The sequence below is a fragment of the Arachis ipaensis genome, chromosome B07 (genome assembly GCF_000816755.2).
Source record: "Arachis ipaensis cultivar K30076 chromosome B07, Araip1.1, whole genome shotgun sequence".
Lineage (NCBI taxonomy): Eukaryota > Viridiplantae > Streptophyta > Magnoliopsida > Fabales > Fabaceae > Arachis > Arachis ipaensis.
Window position 1 is genome coordinate 123564960 of NC_029791.2, and position 10371 is coordinate 123575330.

General features: G+C 34.5%; 2 protein-coding genes across 3 annotated transcripts; one reads left to right on the plus strand and one right to left on the minus strand.

Moving 5' to 3' along the window:
* Positions 283 to 2613, plus strand: LOC107606246 (ubiquitin-fold modifier-conjugating enzyme 1). The gene is made up of 3 exons (XM_016308272.2): positions 283 to 721; positions 808 to 869; positions 2261 to 2613. Exons 1-3 carry the CDS (start codon positions 389 to 391, stop codon positions 2388 to 2390), a joined length of 525 nt encoding a protein of 174 aa, XP_016163758.1. The 5' UTR covers positions 283 to 388; the 3' UTR covers positions 2391 to 2613.
* LOC107606247 (phosphoenolpyruvate carboxykinase (ATP)) lies at positions 4142 to 10227 on the minus strand. Of its 2 annotated transcripts, XM_016308274.2 has the most exons (12): positions 9840 to 10227; positions 9401 to 9573; positions 8827 to 8980; positions 8633 to 8717; positions 6610 to 6710; positions 6181 to 6479; positions 5897 to 6070; positions 5755 to 5820; positions 5259 to 5437; positions 4877 to 5046; positions 4625 to 4793; positions 4142 to 4537 (listed from the first exon to the last, which is right to left on the minus strand). In XM_016308274.2, the coding sequence occupies exons 1-12, from the start codon at positions 10124 to 10126 to the stop codon at positions 4394 to 4396; spliced, it is 2001 nt and encodes a 666-aa protein (XP_016163760.1). In that variant the 5' UTR covers positions 10127 to 10227; the 3' UTR covers positions 4142 to 4393. The 2 variants fall into 2 exon arrangements, with proteins under 2 accessions (XP_016163760.1, XP_020962212.1); XM_021106553.1 differs by lacking the exon at positions 9401 to 9573 and having other exon boundaries at positions 9840 to 9946.

The window sequence follows — 10371 nt, forward strand, 5'->3', positions numbered from 1 at the left end:
CCAAGTTGATTTTATTAGTAAAATATTATTTTATTATTTATTTTATATTAATATTAAATAATATTTAAAATTTTATAATAAATTTAATTTTTATGATGTAAGTTTAATTTGTGTAGTTGAACAATAATTAAATTAATAAATTAATAAACTAATCACTAAAACTGTTGGATGGCTAATTCGGTTTCATGAACCTTAATTAATTCTTCTCTCATTTAAAATTTCTTTCCAAAAAGATGAAACCGAATATTTTTGGGATTTGGAAGATCCGAAAATATAAAATGGAAAAAGCGAAGCATAGAATCACATCACGTATCAAACGTTTTAGCACGCAGAAGAAGCGCAAATCAGGAGGAGAAGGAGGTTTTGAAGCTAAGAAGGAAGAGAGAGAATGGAAGGTTGGGACCCGAACACGAAGTCGACGCTGACGAAGATCCCTCTGCTAGGAACAAAGGCGGGGCCACGCGACGGCGCCGCATGGACGCAGAGGCTGAAGGAAGAGTACAAGGCTCTCATCGCATACACTCAGATGAACAAGTCCAACGACAACGACTGGTTCCGGATCTCCGCCGCAAACCCCGAGGGTACACGGTGGACCGGCAAGTGCTGGTACGTCCACAACCTCCTCAAGTACGAGTTCGACCTCCAATTCGACATTCCCGTCACTTACCCTTCCACCGCCCCCGAGCTCGAGCTTCCTCAATTGGACGGCAAGACACAGAAGGTGTTCTTTCTTTTCTCTCTTAATTATTTTAATTCTTTTGGGAATTTAGGGATTTGTGTTTATTTATTTATTTATTTTTCTTGCAGATGTATAGAGGTGGAAAGATTTGCTTGACTGTGCACTTCAAGCCACTTTGGGCCAAAAACTGGTACTTTTTTTTTTCGTTTTTGTTTGTTTATTTATTTATTTATTTTGTTGGGAATGTATACATGTAGAAGAAACTATTAGGAAAAAAAAGAGAGAGTGAATGTTCGAGTGGATTTGTTTATAGCAATGATTTATGGTGTGGCTACAATGGCTACAAGTGCGGAAAACTTTGGTTGTTGGAAATTGAGTGTATATGGATTGTGTATGGTGAAGGATCGCTCTTGACCTTATATGTAAAAATTGATAGTGAGGAGGAGATCCATTATTGGTGCTGTTATTTTATGTGCATAAGCATAATGGTGGTTTGGGGTTGTATGCCTCTGTTGTTCTGACCCAAAAAAATGATGGGAAATTGGCCCCGTACCAATGTGGATGCTTGTTTTTTAGATACAATGGTTTTTTTTTTATATTTCATGTTTTTGAGCTCACTAAGTTTGGAAAGAAAGACTTGGTTGTTGCCACGGGATACTGTTATTTCCTGTGCATAATGGCGGCTATGGTTGTATGGCCGTGTCCCTGCATGTGGCGGTTTGTGCATGGTTTTCGTTACTGGAAAGGAAACTAGGTACTGTTCCCTTGTTGTTTGTTGATGCTCCTATGGATTGCGAAAGAATAGGTTTCACACTAGATTAGCTACCTGTTGCAGAAAAGATAGATACACATGGTTACGAAAATGCTGAGTTATATGAAAATTTTTTAAGATTTACCGCATAGGAATTGAGTGACATAGCTGAAGTGGTTTTTTTCCTTTCAACTTTGGGCCATGTTTGAAAGATTTCATAGTAATGGGAGGGAGTGACCTGTAATAGAATGACAATGAAGGGTAATTTCTTTTACGGCACATTGTTCATTTAAATCTAGCCAGGCCACTCCTTGCCACTCCCTCCGCTACAAACCCCTATTATTTTGTACTTTTGTAGAAAATAGATGGAAACAGATTGTGCTTACTGCCTGAACTGGTCACAGTACAATTCACCAAAGTAAAGTAGTAGACCCTTGATCTGAATACCCGGTGGTCCTTAATTATCATATCCACCCTGCATAATACCTTGAATATCCAGAATTTATACTGCTTGGGCACAATAAGATTGCTTGATTTGTGACAAGCAGATTATTGAGTAGAGCTTTCTATTTCAATCTCAAGATTGGTGATTTGAAATATTTCCTGTTCTGCCTGGGAATGCAATTACATTCTTTGTTCATAGTGGCATAGCAAAGATCAAAACCTGCATAATCTCCATATAAATGACCTATTTTTGTTGATGAATTGAGTTCGGTTTTCATAGAAGATTTTGCTTGAGCACCTCTCGCTGTTATACTGAATTCTGAGGTCTCGTGTTATGCTGAATTCTAAATGGTTATATTCTTTTTATTTTTGACTACCTTTTGCAGCCCCAGATTTGGCATAGCTCATGCACTTTGCTTAGGCCTTGCCCCATGGCTTGCAGCAGAGGTTCCCATTCTTGTGGATTCTGGTATGATCAAGCACAAAGACGATGCAACCACATCAACTGAATCTTAGTTAATCTATTTCTTGTAAAAGCTGTAACAGTAGAGCTCAAGTTTTAATGTTACTGGATTGATCCAAGGAAATAAAACTAGCTGTGTGACAGCAATTTTACAGGATCTTCCTTATATACATGTATCTTCTGATATTTAAAGTTTGACCCTTGTAAACTCTGTCAAAGGATAATTTATTCTGATGCAACATATCTCTACATGATTCTTAATCACCGAATGGTTTGGAAAATGAGACGCTTCATTACTTGTAGGCACCTTAATAGATGAGACAGTTGATCCAAAATTTTAAAATTATTCATGTTGAATGTGAGTATAAAGTGCTTGTTTGACCGTTATTAAATTCATAGAAAAAGATTTTTTTTCAATGAAAAAAGTTTTTTTTTTTATTTTCTAGTGTGTTTAGCAAATGTTTAATAGTAAGTGCTTGTTTGAGCGTCATTATTTTGATAAAAAAAGATCTTTTTTCGTCTTTTTTATTATTTTTTAGTGTGTTTGGCAAATTTCAAGTAGTAAAAGTAAAAGTACTAGAAAAATAAAAAAATATCTTTTTTGAGAAGCTGGAATTAATATCTTTGTTTTTCATGTAGTAAATAAACAGAAAAGTACTTTTATATTGTTATACCTAAACATAGTGCTTGTTTGGGCGCCATTATTTTGATTAAAAAAGATTTTTTTTAATGAAAAAATATCTTTTTTAATTTTTTAGCGTATTTGGCAAATTTTTAGTAATAAAAGTAAAAGCACTAGAAAAATAAAAAAAATACTTTTTTTGAGAAGCTGTAATTTACATCTTTTTTTAAAAGATATTTTTTCCTTAAAAAAAGATATTTTTCATGTAATAAATAAATAAATAAGTACTTTTATATCGTTATATCTAAATATATTTGATAGATAAAAAAATCTTTTTGTATGAGATATCCAAACATAAAATTACTTTTACTTTTCCATAAGATTTTTAAAAAAAAGATAATTCGAAAAAAGATCTTTTCTTAAAAGCTCACCCAAACAAGCCCATAATTGATAAAAAAAAAGATCTTTTTGCATGAGATACCTAAACATAAAATTACTTACTTTTTCATAAGATCTTTTAAAAGAAAATAACTCGAAAAAAGATCTTTTCTTAGAAACTCACTCAAACAAATCCTAAANNNTTTTTTTTTTTTACCAAAGATAGGAGACTCGAACCCGCAACATCTTAATTGAGTATGGAGAGACTATGCCATTTGAACTATTACTCATCGGCTAAAAAAAAAAATTGTTAACATAATAAATAAACAAAAAAATATTGTTATCATATTGTAATCCAAACATAATTGATAGGTAAAAAGATCTTTTTATATAAAATATCTAAACATAAAATTATTTTTACCTTTTTAAAAGATTTTTAACAAAAGATAACCCAAAAATTTTTATTTTTTAAAAACTCACCCAAACAAGTTCCGAATTTTCAACACTTGGTCAAAGGGAAAAAAACTCCAATGCTTACGCTTCATTAAAATGGCGAGTTAAATTGTTAAGGGGTTGTTTCTTCTTTTTTAATTTTTTTTTTTCAAGTGGGTATCAACCGTTGAGCTTAATTAATTCCTGATGTTTGGCCTCCATATATGGCATCTCCACCATGCTTAAAAAATTATCCAAACTTCCCTCGTCAAATAACACTGTCCATTGTCATGCATTGTTAGTGTGTTGGAGATATTGGTGACTTAGTTTCAAGTTGTTACTACTACAACCATGAATATAGCTATAGCCAACTATCTGCAGAACATTGATGTATTTTTAATACCACACTTCAATTCAAATATAGCCAAGAGAAGAGACCGTAGCCTCATAATGCAAAATTCTAAATATGTAATAACACTCGCTCAGAATAACAAATATACAGACAGATGCATGAAAGGGTACATAAAATGTAAATGATCATCTTTCAGTGAAACTCAAACATATAATGGATGGAATATTCAGAAACTTGTGTCCATTTCTTAGTCTAAAGTGTTCCAAATGCAATCACAAAGTAGGACCAGCTGCCAGAATCTCTTCTGTCAAACTCTGATCTGTCCCTATCTTGTAGCTTATGAATCCGTTAAAGTTCTTCTTGAAAAGACTCGCTAATTTCAGAAGAGTATCTTGGTATGCCTTCTTATCAGCCCACTGCAAAATAAAACCAAAATATAACACTTGACAAGAGAAAAAAGATGGTTAAAAAAGAAAATAGTAACATTGAATATATCAACTTACAGTGTTCACAGGGTCCAATATTTCAGAAGGGACACCCTCAATTGCTGTTGGGATCTCAAGTCCAAATACCTCAGTCTTAGTGTACTCTGAATTCAAGAGGCTCCCGGAGTGAATGGCATCTATGATTTTCCTTGTGTATGCTAACTTTATCCTATTGCCTACTCCATATCTGCCAATTTATAGAGAAAGATAAAAGAAAATTCAGTGTTACAAAAGATGAAAAACTGATATGCATTGTCTTTGATTCCGCACCTTCCTCCTGACCAGCCGGTGTTGACAAGCCATCCGGTAGCACCGTGCTTTTGCATCTTCTCGGCTAGCATAGCTGCATATTTGGTAGGATGCATCATTATGAATGCTGCCCCAAAACAAGCAGAGAAGGTCGCTTGTGGCTCCTTTATACCATCCTCAGTCCCAGCAACCTGTTTCACAATGCACTTAGTTAACTACAACAGCAACTCTTCGAACAACTAACTAATTCTTGCATGATTCTGAAGCACAAATACTCAAATAGTGTGTGTTCTATGAGCATCTGCCATACATATTTTCTGTTTTTATATATAGCTTTCAAACATTGTAAATCAAACATGAGTATCTGTAAATGCTCTTAGAAATGAAAGGTATCACAAATTACCAGTGCCGTGTAGCCACTGATGAAATGGTACATTGTTTGTGCCAAGCTCAACTTGCTTACTGGTGGGAGAACCCCAAATGCATCACAAGCTAGAAGGATAACATTCTTTGGATGTGGAGCAACACATGGTATCTTAGCATTAGGTATGTACTCAATAGGATAAGCTGCACGAGTGTTCTCTGCAAAACCAAAAGATTCAAACTAATATTATAGTATAAATCCTAGATTTTTGAATCATTACTTTGTATATAAATTATTTCAATTATAGTTATTTCATCATTCACAGTAATCTGTAAAATTTCATATTTTCCGCAATTTTAGACATGGAACTTTTGCTTAAAAAATTATGTACAAAATTCCAATGATAACTTTGTTATTGGTTTTACAAAGTAGTAGTTCACAAGTTCAGCTATGATCTCACTTGCTATAAGATTCAGTTAGTTTGATTGACATCCTTAAACATTTTTTACTTCGACATGGATCTATTAATACTTACCGGTTACGGATTTGTCTGAGAAATCTACTTCCCGAGTATGCTCATCGAAAACAACATTTTCAACCACTGCACAACGAGGCAAGCATCTATCAGGTGAAGTGTAAGGTAAGCATATTTTGCCAAAATATAACAATATTGTTACCAGTCCCAAACTTGATAGCATTCCAGATATCTGGCTCCTTTTCCCTTGAAAGATCAACACACTTTGCATAGCAACCTCCTTCAATATTCGACACCCCATTTTCGCTCCAGCAGTGCTCATCATCTCCGATTAGATACCGGTTATGATCAGTAGAAAGAGTTGTCTTTCCAGTACCTATGAGGATCACAACATCAAAGGGGTTAAAGAAAACTCAACATAGGTTACAACATTGATGGATATGCAAGAGATGACTCTACAGCAACAAGGTACTCATTCAACTACACCTGATAATCCAAAAAAGAGCGCAACATCGCCATTTTTTCCCATGTTGCAGCCCGAGTGAAGCGAGAGAATGTTGCGCTTCGGCATGAGGTAGTGCATAACACTAAAAAGACCTTTCTTCATTTCACCAGCATATTGTGTGCCTAGGATGACCATTTCTTTCCTTGCTATGTTGATGTCAATGCTGGTCGATGAAGTCATGTGATGCGTGTACCGATTACAAGGGAACTGTCCGGCATTGTATATAGTGAAATCCGGGGTCCCAAATTCCTCTAGCTCTTCAGGAGTTGGTCGAATGCACCTGCCAAAAAAAAATCTCTTAAAATTGTTCTTCTTATAGATCTAGCATTCTTCATTGTCTACTCAACTTTTGTTTTGAAGATTGTATAGAAATATATGCTAATGCTCAAAAGCTCAGCTTCATTACTCACATATTATGCATAAACAAGGAATGATAAGCTCTTGCTGATACAATTCGGACCTTGATTCTATGTTCTGGGTCCCAATTCAGAAATTGATCATTCACAAAAACCTGAACTCAGATCAATTTACAAAGTTAAAAGAACTAGTCATAGATAATCATTATCACGACCTACTTGATCATATCAGATTTCTACTATTGATAAAACAGTAATGGAAATTTACATTGTATTTTCCAATTAATCAGACAATCCATTTGAACTTTAAGGTCTTTATTTATTTATTTTTGATATCTCACAGTATCTCCTGGTCTAATAGATCAATGACTAATCCGCCACAAATCTAAACTCTATTTATTTACCTGATCAATGAGTTATTGCATACATAAGAAGATTTCGGAGACTTACTTATACTATCGAGTAAGCTAACTATTTGACTAACCCAAGTTGGTTACTTTAAGGTCTTTATAGTGTAACTACATATCCTAAAATCCTACTTGTTCCTCAAGAAACCTTAGCTAAATCACTTTTATTTAGAACCAATTTTTTTAAAAGAAACTTCTAAAGCGAGTTAACAAACTTGAAGATGGCCAACTAGATATTAAATTTAGTCACATGGATTGTGATGGGTCTCACTCAATGAATATTTTATTTCAAAAGTAACATTATTCTTGGTGACTTTCTAGTTCTGACGTATCAGAGGATTATGTAATTTATAAATAAAATAGGAAAGTTTTTAAGTATATCTGTATACTGATATTTTAGTGAATTTTAATCGTTGATCTTAATTATCAGTGTACCAATACACTTAAAAGTTTTCTAATAAAATAATACGAATATAAAGGATGTACCTTCCTGCTAATACAATTCTATATTCGTAAATTGATATACATACACACTATTTATTTCTAATAAAAAGTTTACATAATTAATTACACAATAAATTACTTCGCACTACTATATGATATAATAGTGGTAACTCAAATTAGGGAAAAACTGTTGCTATCTAATGAGGTGGTGGGACTCACACGCAAAATCGAATCCCAAGTCACATGCATTGGGGAAAGCAGATAGAAAGATAGAAATTGTGACTTGTACCTTATCCTAATTCTCTCAACTTATCTGATTACTCAGTGACACGTTCACCATCAAAGTCAACTTCATGGAAAAGGTCACAAATCATGTTCCCCGTGTTATGTATCATGATTACAGGAAAATAAATTTTCTTAATTTTTTTTGTAAAGTATAATTTTTTATTATAGTTTTTCTGGGATTACGAAAAAAATGTTCAATAACAAAAAATTACACCTTAAAAAAAATTGGAAAAATCTATCTCTGTCAAACCCCGTCAATGCAATGAAATAAAGAAAGGCAACACCTCACAGCTCACAACAAATATCTCCTTTTGTTTTAATTTAAGATGCTGACATTTGTATTACTAATGGTGTATAAAAATGAATTTGATCCGTTCGATTAGCAATTTTTTTATTTTCTATTTTTTGCTTTGTGGTTTGTGCAAGTTTTCCGATGATTTTATATTTTTCTTATCTTTTTTTAAGTGTGAATTGAATCACAAATTTACTCGGTTCCGATTGGATCCACTAAATTTTTTTTTTGTCTAAAGATAGGAGACTCGAACCCGCAACCTCTTAAATGAGTATGGAGAGACTATGTCATTTGAGCTATTACTCATTGGCGGATCTACTATAAACTCAAAAGAACATTATTTTTTTTATTAACACTCAAAAGAACATTACGCTCAGCAAAATTGTTAAATACTTCATGAGTCATGATCACTAAGAAAAAGAGTGGGAAGCTACCAATCCCAAAGATCCAGGCATAGATAAAGCCGTAACTATATACTACTATCTATCAATCTAATATAATTTCCTTATTTCACGGTTCTGATGTGTTTTTGACACGGTTCAAGTTTGAAAAATAAAAAAAAAAATGGTTTAATTAAAATACGAGTAACACTGAGTCTATTTATTAATTCTTCTAGAAAAACCGGATCAATCAAACATTGTATTCTCACCTTTTCAAGGGAATTCAAGTAATCAACTGCTCTTTCTCTGTTGATTAAGAAAGTGTGCTCATCCATTTCAATATTAGGTGAGCCCCTGAAATGGAATGGATTAATGAATATTGGGTTTACAAAACACAAGATTAATCATCGATTTTAATCACCAAGCAGCTCAAGAATAAGATCAGTAACTAACTAACACTTACTTGCCCCACCAAAGATCATGCTCAGTGGACTCATCTTTCACAACCCTTTTGTCTCTGGGAGACCGTCCAGTCTTTGCACCCGAAAGTGTGGCTAATGCTCCCGTTGCCGTAATAAACGATCCTTTCTCATACTTAATCGCTTGTTCATACAACTCTGCACCAAACCAAAACACACACAAGCGTCAATTAGTAACAAAAGTCTCTAAAAATTAAGATTAGTAACAAAATGATTCAGTCGCTTTCCCTAAAATAGTCTCCGAAATTATGATTATACTAGTCGGCCACCGTGGGAAACTCTCGACCATTAGACAGATTTCAAGGAAAAATCAACTGAGAGAGAACATAAGATGAAAAGACCTTAACGTTTTTTTTATCTCATGTTCTCTCTGTTTGATTCCTCCCGAAATCTCTATGATGATCGAGAATTTCGCACGGTAATCTAACATAACTATGTCTTTGAAATTAACAAAAATGCACCATGTTAGTCCTGATATGATGCACTTTTGTCAATCTCAAATATGTAATTGGTGCAATTGAGATCTTGAAAATCTGAGAAGAGGGTTAATCGATTTACCAGCAGGAGAGAGATTGTAGAGAACGTGGGTGAATTTGAGAGCACTGTCACTAGCATCAAAGGTAGGAGTAATATAATGATGATCATGGTGATGATGAGTCACAACCTTGCTAGCAGGGTCTCCTCTCACCACCTTAGGCCCTGTCTCCCGAGTCAACGACGCTAATGACGCGCTATTCAGTCAAACATATTAAATTATCTATCGGCTATCGGTCATGATAATCGCGAAGTAGTACTCAAAGCTGATGAAGGTGGGGAACAGAATCCTCTCAATTGATAAAAAAAAATTGAGAATGTAAAATATAATCTTTAATCTTTTATTGTTTTCTCTCTCATATTTATTTTTAGTATTACTTATAAAATTAATAATAAAAAATCACACTCTATTCTCTCAATTGTTAAAAAAAATTGAGAGGATCCATTCCAGTTGAAAGTGTACCTGATGGATTGAAGTTGAAGGCGCTGGCGTTCCTCTTCAAGAATGGTGGAAAAGGGAGAGGTGGCTGAAGAAGAAGTGATGGGAGTGGAGGGGGCAGATGATTTCTTCTTCTGGAGAGAGTGAAGGTCGTGAATGGTTTGGGCTCTCACCGGAGGGGTGCTGTCGTCGTGGCAGACCTCCGGCGTGTTGGTATGGGTTTGGATCCTAGCGAGGCCGTTACGGGCATTGCTGCTTGCGCTTCTCGTGAAGCTGAAACCGTTCTCTGTTGATGCTTCCTTCTTCGCCATTTTTTCACACTCTTTTCTGCTAAACCACGTGTCAGATTTGTTTCTCTTGAACGCCACAACTAATTTTAAGTTTAAGTTATGCAATTTAACTCTCTCCTTTTTCCTTTATATATAGCTACGGACACTTCGCTCATGTCCGCGTGTCGGACACATTTTCGACACGACACTCATCGACATTCGTCCGATACGTGTATTTGTTATGTCTAATCGTGTTTTAATAAAAAAAAAAAATTTTTCTCCGATAC

What these genes read in the sequence shown, in the direction of transcription:
- LOC107606246 (XM_016308272.2), top strand. Translation starts at nt 389, where the DNA reads ATGGAAGGTTGGGACCCGAACACGAAGTCGACGCTGACGAAGATCCCT. An exon ending in TGGACGGCAAGACACAGAAG is followed by an intron (nt 722 to 807) that starts GTGTTCTTTCTT and finishes TTTTTCTTGCAG; the next exon opens with ATGTATAGAGGTGGAAAGAT. An exon ending in CCACTTTGGGCCAAAAACTG is followed by an intron (nt 870 to 2,260) that starts GTACTTTTTTTT and finishes TACCTTTTGCAG; the next exon opens with CCCCAGATTTGGCATAGCTC.
- LOC107606247 (XM_016308274.2), bottom strand. Translation starts at nt 10,126, where the DNA reads ATGGCGAAGAAGGAAGCATCAACAGAGAACGGTTTCAGCTTCACGAGA. An exon ending in TCCTTGTTTATGCATAATAT is followed by an intron (nt 6,480 to 6,609) that starts GTGAGTAATGAA and finishes TTTTTTTGGCAG; the next exon opens with GTGCATTCGACCAACTCCTG. An exon ending in TATTGGACCCTGTGAACACT is followed by an intron (nt 4,538 to 4,624) that starts GTAAGTTGATAT and finishes TTTATTTTGCAG; the next exon opens with TGGGCTGATAAGAAGGCATA.